Here is a 19,643-nt window from a genome sequence, read left to right on the forward strand (position 1 = left end):
TGGCAGCTGCACACCTGCTGAACATTTCTGAAGAGGGATGAGCATTTTTCTTTGATAAGAATAATATCACCATTTAACTGAAATCGCTTACTGTAAACTACCACAAGAAATTCGGGTTTGATTCACTAAGCAATGGCAGTTTGAAACACTCCTGTTTTTAATTCATTTGAATTACGAGGCCCTCAGTCTAGAATAGTAATGTCACATCTTTGAAAAGTACTGTACAGTAGCATATAGAACATATGCAATGAGTAATTAAAACACACTGTTGAATGCTTTCAATGCCGGAAACTCAAGCATAAGCCTTAAAAGGAAACAGAAGTTTGAGATGGTTTATATCAGGTATTTATGGTAAATCTACCGTATAAAGTTTAGTCAAGTTGAATCCAAATAATGTTTTATTATTTGTTTGATCTGGGTACATTATATACTGTATATAAGGTAATGCTTTATCTTGGGATATTTTATCCTCTGGTCATATGTTTTTAAATAGTAGTGATACACGATGCTCAGGAAATGAGCAAGTCAATATATGGAATTCAAGTTTCCAGTGATGACTACCGTATGTGTGTGTGTGTGTGTGTGTGTGTGTGTGTGTGTGTGTGACTCACCCTTTGTGTACATATATTTATGTTTCTCTGCTGCTGGTCTTTCTGCCCTCCTGTAGACTTCTATATGACATGTTATAGGACAGATATTATACAACATTCATAAATGGAGTTGTGGTCTTATTGTTTTGTACAGCAGATACCAACATCATGTAAGGTTTATTCTATCGGAGGCCTGCAAACCTGTAAAATTAGAAGAGTTGCTGTGACATGTAGTCTATAGAATTTTTCTACCCATACACACACAGTAGCTGTACTCGGTAATTCTGAGTAGAGTGAGGAGTGCTAAGCAGGTCTTTCCAGTTCACCCATGCTCCTTCCCTCTGGCCTTAGGAACACACCACCTGATGTTTTGGGAATCCGGCAGTGCTTTTCCCATTTGGTTTGGCGATGGTTATTTTTAGCATCACCCTTTGGAAGTCATTACTGTTACGAAACACTATCTGTGCCCCAAAAGAGCTAAATAAGAGCCCACTGTAGATTATAAGTTATAACCACCTTGTTGTATTCTTCCAGGTTATCTTAGCCTCTACAAGCTGTCACAAGCAGGGATATCCCAAGATAAACAGGATCTCCTCGGTCACCTTATATCTGTTGTGGTTTTGTACTGGTGTCATTTTTACTCTTTGCAGCATTCCGTTTTAGTGACTTAGTCTAGTGACTTAAGTTTGCTTCTCATCTGCGGCTCATAGAGTGTGGGGTCTATTAACTGTTAGGTTGAACATTACAGTGACACTGTAGCCCATCCTGGTTGGTGAGGGTTGAACATTACAGTGACACTGTAGCCCATCCTGGTTGGTGAGGGTTGAATTGCTTAGTGATTGGCACCTGACCAGAGACACCAGACCAGCTGATATTGTCTGGCACTGCCAACGCTTTAAAATGACGGCTGTAACGCAATATTAATATTATAAGGCTTTAAGCGGGGCTACGTTTTCATTTGTATTTTTTTTTAATCTTATTCAGGGATGCATGCACTGGAGTCGTTCTCAGATCAGAGCAGGAACCATTCTTACCTGGAGAAGGTACTGTAAAGGAACAACAAATGTATTACATATAAACATTCCATGGAGATTGGGTTGTTGTGGGGGAAGAGTGGTATCGACTGTTGTTTGGTTTCACATAGAAGAGGCCTAGTCTTTTTCCATTCTTTTTTTTTTTTTTTTACACTAAGTGCTTTTGAAACCACCTTTCATTTGTCATCCATGGTTGTCTTCACTTAACAGATAGAGTGTGGGGAAATAAGTGTTTGATCTCCTGCCGAATTTGTAAGTTTGCCCCTCTGACAAAGAAATGAGCGGTCTATAATCTTACTGGTAGGTTTATTTTAACAGTGAGAGACAAAAAATATCGACAAAAAATATGCCATGTTTTGTTAGCGGATCAAATACTTATTCCCCTCGATCAAATGCGAATCAATTTATAACCTTCATATAATGTGTTTTTCTGGATTTTTTTGCGGGGGATATTCTGTCTCACTGTTAAAATAAACATACCATTAAAATTATAGACTGTTCATTTCTTTGTCAGTGGGCAAACTTACAAAATCGACAGGGGATCAAATACGTATTCCCCCCCACTGTATGTACTAGTAATGATCCTGCTCATAGATAATGTACAATAACATTTTGCCATGTGACTAGATGTCTCAACACATGATTGCACAGCATTTTAAGCACATTTTACCAGCATAGTCCCATGTTGTCTCAATGTCTGTGGTTGTAGTTCACCTCTGTAACAACTGACTGTCATGTTATCATGTTTTACTCAAAATGTATTGAATATTAAAATATCCTATTTATTCTTATTTCCACCTGTGTAACTCATTTGTCAATCCTATTGCTCCTTTGTGGACATTCTTACTGTACCAAAGCTTGCAGTCACAGGAAGTGTCGATGCCAGGATGTTGCATTACAATGTACTGCATTATGCTGTTGTGCTGGCCCTTGGGCCCTACATCTTTATACACCAAAAATGTTATTTTAAATGTTTTCATATTCTTTTATGATGCTTGGACTTGATTAAGTAATTTGAACAGCACTAAGGATAACTACAATATATTTGGTACATTTAGGGCCGGTTTCACAGACAAGGCTTAAGCCTAATCCTAGACTAAAAAGCATCTTCAATGGAGATTTTACATTGAAAGTGTGATTTAGTCCGGGACTAGACTTAAGCCTTGTCTGTGAAACCGGCCCTTAGAATGTTCCTTATACATTCTAGGATGTTTTCATACTGTATTACAGTATCTGTACCAATTTGAATTATCTTTTCATGTGTCCATGTGTCCAGGGGCCTCATTTATAAAGAGGGGGACGGTTTTATGCCATCCCCCCTCAACTCGAGTGCTGCTTATACTGTAATAATATAATGGTCGTATTCTTATATGGCTGCTCACTCCCAGACACCGGAGAAACTCCAGTATCATTGAGCGCATGGCCGGGCAAGGTCCGTTGTGGAACGCACTAGGCATGTTGAAGGGGAGATAGACAGCTCCGGAGGGATATAAAGAAAGACTGAAATACAATTATAAACATCAGTTCCCTTTAAATCTTGAGTTAAACTCATTTTCTCGGCTGATAACAACATCGTTAATTTTATTACGAGCCACTTGCATGAATTACAGTAGGCAGTGCGGCTCACATGCCTGTAATAACTGCATAACCAGTAGGTAATGTGCGTACGCACGTCGAGCTGAAATTGTATAAATCACTACGTTGACGTGGTTTTCTACGTACGACATGGGTAAGATCAACATTTTATCTGAGTACTTTCTATAAATGAGGCCCCCAGGACTTTACTTGTTTGTGAGTTCTTTTCACTTTTGAAGATGTCATCTCTGTGTTTTACTAGGATTTGTACACATTTGGTGCTCAGCCACAGGGGAATAACATTAGAGTGGAGGGTATGGTAGCCCTCTCCTGGCAACATGTGGCCTATTAGGAACACATTTCATGCAATTGTTCAATGACTATGTAATATAAACCCCTCTGTAAACCCACCTTATTGTTGTTGAACTTGGAACTGCAGTTCACCGTACATTGAACTCAGGCTGCTATTTGTGAGCAACTCCAGAGTGGTAGTTGAAGGTGCAAGATGATAAACCAGTGAAACATTCAACTCAAATACAATATTTTTTTCAATAACAACACTAAACACATGCTGTACGAGTTGGTTTTATTATTATCAACATGAACAAATCTCATAACCAGACATGGATATTCTTTTTTTACACACAGGAAAAAATCCTTAGTCAAATCTTGAACAATGCGACTCCTGAAAAAGCTTGGTACCAATGGCAAGAGAAATCTTAACATGTTTTCCCCCTTATAAATCATACAAATTTAGAAAAAACTAGAAAATCTAATTTAGAAACAAAAAAAGTTGAAGCTTTGCATGTACTTTCTACAACGTTCAGCATAGAATCCATTAGAAACAGAATCAAGGAAGTTCATTTCAGTAAGAAAATACAACATATGTACCACCCCACGGAAAACAAAGGAGATTACATATCAGATCTACTTTGAACATGAAAAACACACTTTAGTTCCAACATTCAAGAATTAAGGCTCATTGCCATTCTTCTGATGTTCAGTCCTGCTCCTTCGGACCATCTCTAAGACCTTGGCTCTCATCCATCCATCTCTTGAAAGGGTCACCTGTCCCAAACTGGAGGAGAGCAACCTGAGGACCATTACCAGAGTGAGAAACGGCATTAGCATGTGCTAGATTTGCACTAAACTTAATGCTTTGTAGTGAAACCAAATAAACACATTTCCAGACCCCACTTTCTTTGCTGTATCACTTGAATTTATTGTTTATTATGAAGCCTTCATTCAACCATACTGTACTATAAGGAAAAATAGGTGTGTCGATTTGATCGCAAACAGGATGTTCATTCATCTGATACAAAGGACAGAACATTTGTGCAAGTGGTTTTGATTAGCGTCTTAACATAATGTAAACATGACAATTGGTCAGGAAGCAACGACTGTCGTCATCATTACAATCCAGTATACAAATCAGTCTGTCTTGGCGTTTGCCACGCCTTGATTCATGGTAATATGAACTTTTTTTGGGCATTAAAATGTATTACGCGTTATGGGTTAGGGGCATTAACGTGTTACCAAAAGCTTTTTTACCAGAGTTGATCATTTGGAGGCACATTTTACAGTTGAAGTGGTATGAATAGATTAAAAGGTGTAAGAGGGGCAGTGGCTCAAAAACATAGACCTCCATGCTCCGTGTTAAAAAATGCACTTTCAAGTTTATTTTGATTTCAAAAGGTTTAATAGGCATCAAAACCAAGTGCTAAAGCAAGGTTGCTAGCAATAAGGTTGAGCAAGAACAATAGTTGGACTGAAGCAAGTCCAGTAACAATGAACAGTAATTACAGCTCACCTGGCAACCACCAGCAGCCTGTGCAGGTCCTCAGCAGAGATACTCTGGGGGTCATCTTTGCGCATATCGACAAAGTCGTCCTCAACTGCCTGGGGGGCACGAGAGCAGGAAGACATCATGAATATATCAGGTACAAATATAGCGTGCAACACTCAACCTTGACTAGCTTTGTAATCGTTATGCGATAAGCTAATAGCTAGCTATAACGGTCAGCTTATGCAAAGCGTGGTTTGAGGAATGAAAATATAGTGCTCCCAGAGCACTGTGCTCTGAATTTGCCTGCTGCATCTGGCAGATGTTAATCTCTTTCCCTGGACGGAACACACGTCCTTACCTTTGTGACTTCGTCAGAGATGCTGTAGTCTAGGGTCCGAGCCACGCTCAGGTACACACGGAACTTGTTCAGCTGTGACGGCACCTGCGCCATGTGAAGGGCATCGAGGTAATCCTCCAGGCTGGGGGGGGTCACCTGGGGCTGCAGGTGCACCTGACAGTCGGACTGAGGTGACAGGGATGGGGGGGGGGACGACGACGACGACGACGACGACGACAAGGAAGATTATCAGAGACAATGCCGGAAAAACATACTACACAGCATCTTATAAACAAACCCTCGACGAGTGTGTGACTCAACGTGTACACAAACTGTGTCTTTATATATCTGTTTATTTCACAATACTTATTCAGTATATAGACAGGAGGCATGAACCTCTAACCACCTGCCCAGACTGCCTAACCCTGAGAGCTCTTACAATCTGCCCTTCAGACCAGGCTAATAGATGGCCTATCCTGACGCCTCTCCTGGGATTGTCCCTCGTTGCACAGCTGCAGCCATGGCAACCCATTAGACATAGACAGACACACAGGAATAGCACACACCACATTCCTCAGCCTCGCTACGTAGCGAACAGCCCCAAGTCCAAAGCCAAACCAGGGGAGCTGCTGGGGGACCAATGGGAGGGGAGACGGCAACGTGACGCTCAATGGAAACAACTCCCAGTTGTTCCATACGTGTCAGTCTCACGAGAGCCTGGCTGATACCAAACCCTGGGGAGTCAGTGAACAAGGTAGCGTGTCTGCTCGGTCTGAAGGGCCATAGCAGGACTCAGAGTCGGGAGGGGGGGGGTTCAAAATAATGGTTGTAATTTACCACCAAAAGTGGACAAAAAGTAAATCCAGCAAACTAGACAACAAGACGATAACAAAACATTCAAATTGATCAACGCTTCATTAAAGTGAAAGACAACCACTATACAGGACTGCAGCTAACCACAAACGAGTGTGCGGGTTGGGGCGTACTAGGCTCAACAGCCACCGCATGAGCAATGCCAGAGCTAAGCTCCTGAACAAACATTTGCACAGGTATTTAGAGGCCACTCCCGATGGCAACACCTATGGTCAATTAACCTCTACATTTAATTAACCAAACTTACAGACTAAAACACATGTCTTGGGCAGACAATACCAGGGCTTTAGCAGCTCACAATAATCGAGTAATAATCACATCCATAATAACAGATCCTTGTTTTAAATAGATATAATATACATATACTGGAGCATGCACGCACTCACGCACGCACGCACGCACACACACTAGTATGTGAGGCAACAGCGGCAGCGGCTACCCCAAACCAATCGAAGGTTACTTGCACTTCCGTGATGAAGCAGCTAAACACGCCTCCGTCACAGAATCTAAAAGTGCATCATCGCCCTCCTCCTACATCCTTTTGTCCTTACCGGCAGCAGGGACCGGCCCTCTGACGCAATGAGCACGTTAATATTGCAGGGGAATTCCATCTGGTGGTAGTTGAAGTCATAATCAACCTTCTGCCAGGTGATTAGGTTCCCGAGGGCGGTGATGTTCCGCACACCTACAGCAGGGGACACACAACATCATTACTGAGATTATTGACTGGCCTTAAAGTACCTCCTCCTCAATATAGCAGCACATGGTTTCAGGATTCCTCACCTGGGGCGTCTAGCTGCCCCTGCTCCAGCTGGGTCTCGTCCAGGAAGAGGGAGGTGTTCCTAGCCAGCTGTAAGGCTCCGCTCTTTAGTCGGTTGGCCACGTAGTCCTTCTTGGGCACCAGACACAGGTTGTTCATATTGTTGAGGCTCATACAGAGGCGGTACGACTACCAGGGGGGAAAACATCCACAAACAGTTACTACCAGGGGGGAAACATCCACAAACAGTTACTACCAGGGGGGAAACATCCACAAACAGTTACTACCAGGGGGAAAACATCCACAAACAGTTACTACCAGGGGGGAAACATCCACAAACAGTTACTACCAGGGGGGGAAACATCCACAAACAGTTACTACCAGGGGGAAACATCCACAAACAGTTACTACCAGGGGGAAAACATCCACAAACAGTTACTACCAGGGGGGAAACATCCACAAACAGTTACTACCAGGGGGGAAAACATCCACAAACAGTTACTACCAGGGGGAAAACATCCACAAACAGTTACTACCAGGGGGGAAAACATCCACAAACAGTTACTACCAGGGGGGAAAACATCCACAAACAGTTACTACCAGGGGGGAAAACATCCACAAACAGTTACTACCAGGGGGGAAACATCCACAAACAGTTACTACCAGGGGGAAACATCCACAAACAGTTACTACCAGGGGAAAACATCCACAAACAGTTACTACCAGAGGGGGGGAAACATCCACAAACAGTTACTACCAGAGGGGGGGAAACATCCACAAACAGTTACTACCAGGGGGGAAAACATCCACAAACAGTTACTACCAGGGGGAAACATCCACAAACAGTTACTACCAGGGGGGAAAACATCCACAAACAGTTACTACCAGGGGGAAAACATCCACAAACAGTTACTACCAGGGGGGAAAACATCCACAAACAGTTACTACCAGGGGGGAAACATCCACAAACAGTTACTACCAGGGGGAAAACATCCACAAACAGTTACTACCAGGGGGGAAAACATCCACAAACAGTTACTACCAGGGGGAAACATCCACAAACAGTTACTACCAGGGGGGGAAACATCCACAAACAGTTACTACCAGGGGGAAACATCCACAAACAGTTACTACCAGGGGGGAAAACATCCACAAACAGTTACTACCAGGGGGGAAACATCCACAAACAGTTACTACCAGGGGGAAAAACATCCACAAACAGTTACTACCAGGGGGGAAACATCCACAAACAGTTACTACCAGGGGGGAAACATCCACAAACAGTTACTACCAGGGGGGAAAACATCCACAAACAGTTACTACCAGGGGGGAAACATCCACAAACAGTTACTACCAGGGGGAAACATCCACAAACAGTTACTACCAGGGGGAAACATCCACAAACAGTTACTACCAGGGGGAAACATCCACAAACAGTTACTACCAGGGGGGAAAACATCCACAAACAGTTACTACCAGGGGGGGAAACATCCACAAACAGTTACTACCAGGGGGAAACATCCACAAACAGTTACTACCAGGGGGGAAAACATCCACAAACAGTTACTACCAGGGGGGGGGGAAACTAGGGATGCACCGAACATTCGGCCACCGAATGTATTCGGCCGAATATCGCAAAATAAAGCACATTCGGTATTCGGCCGAATGTGTGAAAACACCGAATGTTTACCACCGAATAGTGGCCGTGTTTTGATGACGCAATACAATTAAATATAACTCTCAACAGGCGCGCGGCGCAAGGCGACGCGCTTTCAAAACTGGCTGCGTTCGTAAATTCACTCAGGAAATCCGATCAGCACTCGTGGAATGCCTCTCGTCCAATCAAATGACTCGGTTTCTCTATGACGTCGGGCCCAGTGTGCGCTCCAGCGCTCTCAGAGCGACTTTACGAACGCAACCTTACACTCATCTAGCTAGTTAGCTTAGCAGTCGTAGCGGAAGAAGCAGAGTTGTTGCCTTGTTGAAAACATATTCAGACTCCCAGCTGTTCTACACGGGTTTATGACATGCAGCTGTATCATGCGGTGGTTTCTATGCAAACCAGAGACTATAAAAACAAAAGATATTCATTCTGAAATAACATGAACTATTATCCTTACACTCAGGTGGACTCAATTCAACTTGTTGAATGACTTGTTGAAGACATTTAGCATTTGACCTAATTTTAAGAGTGACAAAGGGTCTGAATACTTATGTACATGAGGTATTTCTGTATTTACATTTTAATACATTTGCAAACATTAAAAAACGTTTTTACTTAGATTATGGGGTACTGTGTGTGGATTGATGGCAAATCTATTCAAAAATGTGAAAAAAGTGAAGGGGTCTAAATACTTTCTGAAGCCTATGTAGAGACAAATCATGAATATCATTAACTTGAACCCTGGAAAGCAGTAGAGATTAAATCCCACGATAATTAGTTATAATAAGTTATATATAAAAGTTCTTTTTTTTCAATCTCAATTTCTTTCTTTGAGAAGCATGAATAAAAAGCAAAATGTATTTAGTTTATGCAATGATAAAATTAAAAACTGCCGATACACATTCGGTATTCGGTATTCGGCCAAGTGTTTCCTTAAATTCGGCTTCGGCCTCGGCCAAGAATTTTCATTTCGGTGCATCCCTAGGGGAAACATCCACAAACAGTTACTACCAGGGGGGAAAACATCCACAAACAGTTACTACCAGGGGGGAAAACATCCACAAACAGTTACTACCAGGGGGGGGGAAACATCCACAATTTTGATTTAACATGGTAGTAAATAGGAATAGAATTAAGGCCTTAAATTGCACTTGACAACCAGTGTTAGTGAATCTAGCATCATGTTTTGTTTCATCTTGCTTTTAAATGATGGTAACCTGTTGGTCCATGTGTACCAACAATTATTTTTATCTGTGGTGATCTACTATATGTATTATTGCTTAAATAATGAGTATCTCACAGATGGAGAACCAAATAGACCTTGTATGTCTTATGTAATATATACAGTATTTACACCCAAAAAAAAAAGGGTTTAGTCAAGACAATGATAATCAAATCACTCAAACATGTTTTCATGCCATATAAAGCGCTTTGTAAGGGACGCGTTCACTCACACAAGGCACAAGCTGCTGGATGGAGTGATAGAATCTCTCGATGTATGAGCAGTTGATCGGACAGCCACTCAGGTTCAGGCTGAACTTACCCAGGGGGAGGTCACCCCGCCTGGCGTACCTACGACAAGACAAGACCACAATGAAACACCTTTGTCCCAAATAAATTAATTACAAATAATAATACATGAAAGAGTTAAGGGGATTAGCCATGCTATATATTGCCCCTAACTGTATATACCTCTAGCTATACTGATGTTTACAATACTACCTCTGCACATACTGTATATTACATAGTTACCTATCACTACCATTCTTGTTCTATTTATATCATGCCCTTATATCACTATTTGCACTTCTGGATGGATGCTAAACTGCATTTCGTTGTATTGTACTTGTACTCTGCGATGACAATAAAGTGTAATCTAATCTAAGCATCACAGATGGACCAACCCACTTACACATTAGAGATCAGATGCAGTAGGAGGTACTCTGCAGCCAGCGCGTCTCCCAGGAGGACATATCTCAGGTAAGAGAGCAGCTCTTCCCTCACGGACGCAATCTCACCCAGGAAAGACTGTATGACTGTGGGGTCAAAGGTCACACAACAGCCGACACAACAGTTAAAGATACACTGAGTGACTGTAACTGTTATGCATCATGCATATATTTGATGTAGTGCTGGACGTGTTGTAGTCTTACATGCACTGTTGTCCGCCATGCCAGCAGAGGGCAGCAGAGGGTTGGTCTGCAGCAGTGGGTGAGCATAGAGCATGTGGAGACGGGGAACCAGGGAGGCAGGCGGGCTGTGGGCTCTCTGTTCCTCTGCTGTCTCCATGCTCTCTGTGGGGTCCAGCATTGACGACGAGGCGTCTCTGTGTGTAGACAGATGGCTGAGCAATATAGACAAAGAGACAGACACATACTGTGTATATACAGTACTGGTCAAAAGTATGCATACAGTTTCCCATTCAATTGAATGTGGAAGTGTGTCCAAACTTTTGACTGGTACTACTGTGTGTGTAATATATATATATATATATATATATATATATATATATATATATATATATATATATATATATATATATATCAGGGTCCTCCACAAAGACTGTAAGAGTAGCGCTGCACCAACTTGGTTGTGCCATAATGTAAACATTTCAAGACAAATTAAACTACATCACTTTCGTTTTTTTTACAAAGATGTTGTTGGCGTTCAAAGGTAGTTACTCTATCATTACTGTTTAGTAATTCAGTAATGACAGAGTAACTACCTTTGAACGCCAACAACATCATTGTACATTTTTAAAAGTGAAAGCGTTATGATGTTCCTCAGTGAATTCAGTGTTTTTTTTACAAATGTTTTGCACATTTTGAAATGAATAAACACAAGTCAGGTTTTGATTACGCAATCCTGCACCACACTGTTCAAATATACTGGGGAGAACCCTGTATATTATATAAATACACAAACAGTCAAATTAAACCTAATCCTCAAGGCTCTTACTTTTCTTCAGACATTGCACTCAGAACCGGATTGACGGAGAGAATCCCATAGACCTCCAGTGTGTCGTTCACTTTGAAGCGGTCCCAGTCCTCATAGACCTGCCAACAAGAGACCTGGTGACTGCAAGTCAATGAGACCTTGATTCCAATCAAATTACACTGCTCAAAAAGATTAAGGGAACACTTAAATCATCACAGTATAACGCCTCGTCAATTAAACTTCAGGGATATCGATCTGTCCAGTTAGGAAGCGTAAAAACGATTGTTAATCAATTTCACCTGCTTCGGTACGAATGAAAGCGACAACAGGTGGACAGGAGGGGCAACAGCAAGACAACCCCCAAAAGGAGTTGGTGGCCAGACTATTTCTCTCTCCTTATCCTTCCTGACAGATTTTTGCCTAGTTTTGCATTTTGCTAGTGCACTGCCCACTACTGATAGCCTGAGGCGGTACCTGCAGCCCATTCAGGTTGCACAGGTAGTCCAGCTCCTCCGGGATGGCACATCCATGCGTGCCGTCGCAAGAAGGTTTGCTGTGTCTCCCAGCACAGTCTCAAGAGCGTAGAGGAGGAGATACCGGGAGACGGGCCGTTACACGAGGAGAGCTGGACAGGGCTGTAGAAGGGCAACAACCCAGCAGTAGGGATGGACGGTTTTTCGGGGTTTATAAAAATAGAAACGTTTTTTTATCAAAACCGTCTGAAACCGGATATTTATTTTTTATTTTTACATTTGATCAAAATATCATAGATTGATATATAATACATGCCTAGAGTGTGTACAAGAGTGTGTGGTTGAAGATGCTATAAAAGTGATTTTGTAAACACTATAACTTTGTTATAACTTGTCAAATAAATGACATGTCTAAAAAGACGGGTCACGTGACAGCTTCTCTTCAGAGCAGAGAGTGAGGAGAAAAAAAACAATGGCTAGCGTGAACGAGCGCGAATGTTTTCTATTCTATTGTATATTCTATGTTGTTCAAAGAATAAAACTGGAACATGTCACATGTTTGTCGTGTGTGAAAATAACAATGATACAGTCTGAATCTGCCGCGCAATGAGTGAGAGGTTTGGTCAGTTGTGAAGAATAACTGAGGATTAATATCTAATTGGGATTATATTTAAGGGTAACGAATCACTCCATGGGAAAGATAGTTGCCTTCAGTTATTGGTAGATAGGAAAGGTTTTTTACAATTACTCGCTTACATTTAATAAGATCATTTTCGCTGCTCTCTGTAAAGCGCATTGGGTCACTTTTGTGAGAAATGCGCTATAGAAATAAAATGTGATTTGATTTGATATCAATCAATCAATTAAACTTTATTTATGTTCTATAGCACAAATCATGCATTGAATGTAACTCCAAGTGCAGTATTTACTAAACCACAATATAATAAAACAAGAGCTATACGGATCAAGAGTGTTTGTGCACAGCGCCACTGTGTGTGAAGGCGCTACTGAAAGTGATGACAGAACGCATGTCTCAGAAGATACGCGGTCACTTAGTGACGCAAAGGTAGTTCTGTATTTATCTCTATCTGTATTAGTACATTTATTTTGAAAGCTCTATTTTGACAGCTCTACCATGGGCACTTTTATTTTGATGGGGCATTCTTTGTTGATTGACTTACGACAGTTCAGGACGAGTCAGTCTCGCGGCATGTGGTTTTTATGAAAAGCTTTAAGTATGTTCACTGCATAATTCTAAGTCTAATCTTTCAGTGATTATTGAGCAGTATTCAAATATTTAAATACATTGAGCAGCAGCTGAAACTTTGTCTAAGAACCAAGATATTGAGAAAGCAGTTCATTCAATGAAGACGCTGTTCCAAGAGATGATCTTCCGTGCAGGCGTGCACCCTGGATCAGCGGAGCTGGTGTGTTAAGTGTTCATGTGTTTTCATGTATGGTGTAGCTTACAAAAGTCTGCCTTTCCACTTATATTTGTGAAACTAAGTAGCCTAAATGTGTTGCGACTGTGCTTACGGTGTTTTAATGGTGTTCGACATGAGTGTATTGTAGCAGTAGGGCTCAATTATTTGAAATATATATTGAAAATATATATTTTTATTTTATTTTATTTTTTTACATTTTCGGTTAACCGGAAAACCCCGGTTTTAGTCTTTGACGGTTTTTCGGTTTCAATAATTGGAAACCGTCCATCCCTACCCAGCAGCAGGACTGGTATCTGCGCCTTTGTGCAAGGAGGAACAGGAGGAGCACTGCCAGAGCCCTACAAAATGACCTCCCGCGGGCTACTCCTTGTAGAGGAATGTGGAGGGATGTAGAGGGGTGTAGAGGGATGAGGGATGTAGAGGAATGTGGAGGGATGTGGAGGGATGTAGAGGGTTGTAGAGGGATGTGGAGGGATGTGGAGGGATGTAGAGAGATGTAGAGGGTTGTAGAGGGATGTAGAGAGATGTAGAGGGATGTGGAGGGATGTAGAGGGATGTAGAGGGATGTAGAGGGATGTGGAGGGATGTAGAGGGATGTAGAGGGATGTAGAAGGACGTGGAGGGATATGATTAAACACAAACACTTCTATCAATGTCTTTTTCCCATTAACTATTGTCTTTTTAAATGTTTTATCTATTTACTTCTTATATTTGCTTTTATTCATTGTAATTGTTATTTTCTTATGCTCCTCTTGCTGTATTTTTAAATAATGCATGTAAAGCACTTTGAATTGCCCCTGTTGTATGAAATGTGCTATACAAATAAACTTGCCTTGCCTTGCCTTGCCTTACTCCTGTGCATGTCTCTGACCAAACTGTCAGAAACAGACTCCATGAGGGTGGCATGAGGGCCTGACGTCCTCTAGTGGGACTTGTGCTCACAGCCCAGTACCGTGCAGCTCGATTGGCATTTGGCAGAGAACCACAGAATTGGCAGGTTCCCCATTGGCGCCCCGTTCTCTCCACAGATGAGAGCCGGACGTGAAAGAGTCTGGAGATGCCGTGGCGAGCGTTAAGCTGCCTGCAACATCATCCAGCGTGACCGCTTTGATGTGTCAGTGACGGTCTGGGGAGGCATATCCTTGAAGTGTTCCCTTCAATTTCTTTGAGCAGTGTAGTAAATTGATACAGATCATTTACACAGCCCAGGTGAAACGATCACTGTATGATTGCGTACCTTCACTAGACACGCCGGGCCTGTCTCCTCTGGCAGGGGGAAGTTGAGGTTCAAATGAGAGGAACAGTCTAAGGGGGACGTCGTCTGGTTGGACATGGGAGCTTCTGTCTCTCGCCGTTTCGAGTCCCCGTTGCCATGGTGATCTGTCAGGCCTTGAGGCCCTGCGGAGAGAAGAGAGAATCATGGAGAGAGAACCTACCTGGCTTATCCATCCACAACGCCACAACTTCATTTAAAATGTATGATTGAGGATTGTCCATACCAGTGTGTGGTACTCTCTGCTTCTGGGGTGTTTCTGTGTCCATATCGTCATCTTCATGACTGCGCTTCGGTCGTCTTGGGACGTAGGAAGTAGATGGCACCACTCTTGCCTGACTAGAAGAGGCATAGCTGTGTGACAAGTCGAGTTAAGAAAACTGTACAGATTGACAACCTAACTCTTAACAGTACTTCCAATTCTGACTCCTGCTTTATCATATGAATTGTACGCAAATTAGGACAATGAAAATAAAAAGTTGAGTTGAATATATCATAGCGTATAAAAAGGATATCTCTTTAGCCCAGGGGGTTTCGCCTGGAATGGGGACACAGTAGAAGGTCTGTCTCTCTGAGGTCACAGTGTGTTGGGAATCCATATACACCTTGAGACGAAGATTACACAGGTCATCAATGCAATATGACAACCCTCGGGTACATGAGGTTCAGAGATAGGAAATGTTAGAATAGGTATAGCATAGAGTACAGCACAGTGTTTTATTTTGTATAGTATAGTATAGTGGATAGTGTACATAGCCTTTATTTATGTAAACCAGCTCTTTTCCCTTCTTGTTTTTAGTTTTTTTTTCCTAGCACCAGGGGAGCCCCCCCTCCCAAATTTCGTTTTTTTTTTTCGTTTGGTACCTGTACTATATCAATGACAATAAAGACCATTCATTCATTCATTCAAGATGTAAAGTTTGTATAACAATTACTACTTGTACGACAAATAGTACATTATGCTTTCTGTGTCACGGTTCTGTCCTGGACTTTCCGGGAAAATGTGAGGTCTGTCTAGGTTAAAGAGGTCAAAGGTTAAAGAGGATGGACTTACCCCACATTCTGTGATGTCTTTGTATTTCCCACATGTCAAAACCTGAAAATGGTCACACGGTATTATTCCCTCTGAATATACATTTTAAATTTTAAAATTCTGCCATTTAGCAGACGCTTTTAATCCAAAGCGACTTACAATTACGAATTACAGGGACATTCCCCCTGGAGTAACTGAGGGCTAAGTGCCTTACCCAAGGGCACACTAGTAGTGGTGTGGCTTCAGGCGGGATTTGAACTCACAACCTTCCGATCACAAGTCCAACTCACTATCCACTAGACTAGACTAGACCACCACTACCCCATCATCAGATCGTCACGATTCACAAAGATGAAAATATTACGGATCACAGATTCCTAACAAAAAGTGTCATGAGTGTGTGTGTGTGTGTGTGTGTGTGTGTGTGTGTGATACACACAACAGCTACCAAAACAAAGAGAGCTTACAGTGTTCTTGGTCGAGGGGTCCACTGTCTCATACGCCCCCATGTAGAACTCGGGATCAAACATGTCCTGGACTAAACAACGGAACTTCACAAGGCTGTTGGGCTTCAGGTAGTGCAGGGGGACATCGTTTAGCGAGGGAACCTAAACAAGAGCAATATCACACAACACGTGTAAAAACAGGAGTGTGTGTGTGTGTGTGTGTGTGTGTGTGTGTGTGTGTGTGTGTGTGTGTGTGTGTGCTGTGTAATGCATGACTACGTAGATCGATACCCAAGTGTTATACCGTAGTCAAATATGAAACCACCCTCAAGACCACCAGGACCAAGCTCCGGACCTGGGGTGACGGGGCCTTTTCAGCCGCAGCCCCGTCCCTCTGGAACGCCCTCCCCAACCACATCAGACAGGCCAACACCCTCCCAACATTTAAACAGGCCCTCAAAACCCTCCTCTTCAAGCTCGCCTTCACCAGTTATACCTCTCCCCCTCCCCTTCCCATGTGTCCCCAGCACTATACCTTAATTAGGCCCCTACTTTCTTCTATTTATTTATTACTACTCGATCTTTTCAGTTTGCAAAGTGTCTTTGAGTGTCTAGAAAAGCTCTATATGTATTATTATTATTATTATTATTATTATGATGAATGAGTCATAACTAGTCGTCCTACCCCGGTATGAGCGCCGCCTGCTTTCAGCTGTTCTCTGAAGTACTCCAACACTTTTAATTCCCAGTCTGGGTTTGAGTTCCTCTGGGCTGCAAAACAACAACAACACAACAATCACATCCCCTGTTCATCAGCGGGGCGCTGTCTCTCTGTCTCTCTGGTGCTTTCAGGAAACGTCACATGGTAAGTAGATTAGTTTAGATTCAACTTTATCGTCGTCGCAGAGTACAAGTACAATACAATACAATGAAATGCAGTTTAGCATCCTACCAGAAGTGCAAATAGTGATATAAGGGCATGAAATAAATAGAACAAGAATGGTAGTGATAGGTAACTATGTAGTAGTGTTGTAAACATTGGCATAGTTTAGAGGTATGTACAGTTATGAGCTATGTACAGTTATGAGCTATGTACAGTTAGGTAGCTATGTACAGTTATGAGCTATGTACAGTTATGAGCTATGTACAGTTATGAGCTATGTACAGTTAGGTAGCTATGTACAGTTATGAGCTATGTACAGTTAGGTAGCTATGTACAGTTATGAGCTATGTACAGTTATGAGCTATGTACAGTTAGGTAGCTATGTACAGTTATGAGCTATGTACAGTTAGGTAGCTATGTACAGTTATGAGCTATATACAGTTATGAGCTATATACAGTTATGAGCTATGTACAGTTATGAGCTATGTACAGTTATGAGCTATGTACAGTTATGAGCTATGTACAGTTATGTGCTATATACAGTTAGGTAGCTATGTACAGTTATGAGCTATGTACAGTTAGGTAGCTATATACAGTTATGAGCTATGTACAGTTATGAGCTATATACAGTTATGAGCTATGTACAGTTAGGTAGCTATAAACAGTTATGAGCTATGTACAGTGAGATAGTTTATGTACAATATCTAATGTGCAGAACTTAGTAAAAGAAGCTCTATCAGGAGACATGTTACATGGTAAGTATGGCAGCTCGTTGGCAAAAGTGGGAGTCACAAAGCAGGGAAATACAGATCCAAATATTGACACAGAATCAACAGAATGTCACAAGTCAAAAGTGAAAGTAAAAGTTGCTTGCTGAAACTAACAACAGTCACAATGACAGGACAGGAGGAGATTATGCGCTATCTAGCTACGTGGTGCGTTCGTAAACTCGCTCTGAGAGCGCCGGAGCGCACACTGGGTTCGACGTCATAAAGGGACCAAGTAATTTGATTGGACAAGAGGCGTTCCAAGAGTGCTGATCATATTTCCAGAGGGTATTTACGAACGTGATGTCCTCTTTCTATGCTCCCTAACTAACCAGCGTGGGTAGCATAAAGAGCTAACGTTCAATAGCATCTCAATCTCAATGTTTTCTTACCAAACATCCCTTCGACGACCCCCAGCGGGCTGTTTATCCAGTCCTGAGTAGAAGGCATGTTGGCAGTAACCGATATGATAATAAAACAAAATGTTTTGCACCAATTTCAAGAACTATAAACTTTTTTTGCTTAAGCCGCAACTTTCCTTCCGACTTCCAGACAGACAGACAGCGCTGTTCTCAGTGGCGGGAACGTTGCGTCACTACCTTCACTGTCACTGTCAGATTTTTAATATTATTTTTAATTTAAATTCAGCTTTTTTTTACGTTTTTGAAAAATATCTAATATACTCCCATGCATATGATATTAATGAACAGTGCATAATTACAAAAAGTGATGCATTGAAAAGAGTTACGTTGTGACGTCATCACGCAGCAGTCAGCAGCCATACATCGCAGTGAAACAGCAACATTGACGCTCTTGAACAGGACCCTATTTTTATGAGTCCATTCCCAGTTCGTGACGTTAGAATTATAAGGTTCTATCTCCATTTTTGTCAAAATTGAGTTTTTTTACATAATCTGATCCATTAGGTGTTTATTAATGCCTGTGTGGTGTTATTTTTAAAATGTTGACATTTTTGAGTTAGTAATTAATAAAATACAAAGGTTCCATCTCACAAAACATAATGGAATGTAAAAACTTTGACGCTCAATATCTCTGAACTGAACTGCCCTAAACGGAAATAGAACCTTATAATTCTAAACGGAGATAGAACCGTATCATTCTAAACGGAGATAGAACCTTATCATTCTAAGCTCACGAAATGACAAAAACACATTTGTCACATTTTGAATACATTTTAAAATATCAGGGTTGTCAACTCTAGAGTCAACCTTCAACAGCATTTGTTAGGTCTATAATTCAATCAGGGCTGGCTGCATGGTGTAGTTTGTCTTAGAATTTATACTCATTATTTATATTATTATTATTATTATTATTATTATTATTATTATTATGTATACTCATTATTAGTTATAATTTATAAGCACTTTGAGCTGCAATTTTTGCAGGAAAGGTTATCATTATTATTATTATTATTATTATTATTATTATTATTATTATTATTATTATTATTAGTAGTAGTAGTAGTAGTAGTAGTAGTAGTAGTATTTCGAGTTGAGTTGCAAAAAAATAAAAAAATAAATCGTTGTTTGGTACCTATAGCAATGACAATAAAGACCATTCATTCATTCAAATAATAATAAATACAAATACAAACGAGTTGCAGTCACTATGCCACAGCAGTAGATGGCAGCACCAGATGCAACCGCCACTCTTGCGCAACCGGTCCATTGAAACTGCAAAGAATTTGCGGGGATTCAACGACTTGTACGTGATTAGTACCATCCTCATTAAGCTGCTGGTTCCTGGT

At 41.5% G+C, this 19,643-nt stretch overlaps 1 protein-coding gene across 1 annotated transcript; it reads right to left on the reverse strand.

Moving 5' to 3' along the window:
* Positions 1–3,883: 3,883 nt before the first annotated feature.
* On the reverse strand, positions 3,884–18,371 carry mcmbp (minichromosome maintenance complex binding protein). The gene is made up of 16 exons (XM_080546149.1): positions 18,268–18,371; positions 16,911–16,996; positions 16,247–16,387; positions 15,801–15,842; positions 15,260–15,351; positions 14,973–15,100; positions 14,711–14,871; positions 11,577–11,674; positions 10,772–10,944; positions 10,531–10,654; positions 10,073–10,190; positions 6,979–7,144; positions 6,747–6,880; positions 5,344–5,508; positions 5,010–5,098; positions 3,884–4,292 (listed from the first exon to the last, which is right to left on the reverse strand). Exons 1-16 carry the CDS (start codon positions 18,323–18,325, stop codon positions 4,172–4,174), a joined length of 1,896 nt encoding a protein of 631 aa, XP_080402275.1. The 5' UTR covers positions 18,326–18,371; the 3' UTR covers positions 3,884–4,171.
* Between the last annotated feature and the right edge of the window lie 1,272 nt (positions 18,372–19,643).

This window comes from Nansenia antarctica (genome assembly GCF_963989245.1).
Source record: "Nansenia antarctica genome assembly, chromosome: 1".
NCBI lineage: Eukaryota > Metazoa > Chordata > Actinopteri > Argentiniformes > Microstomatidae > Nansenia > Nansenia antarctica.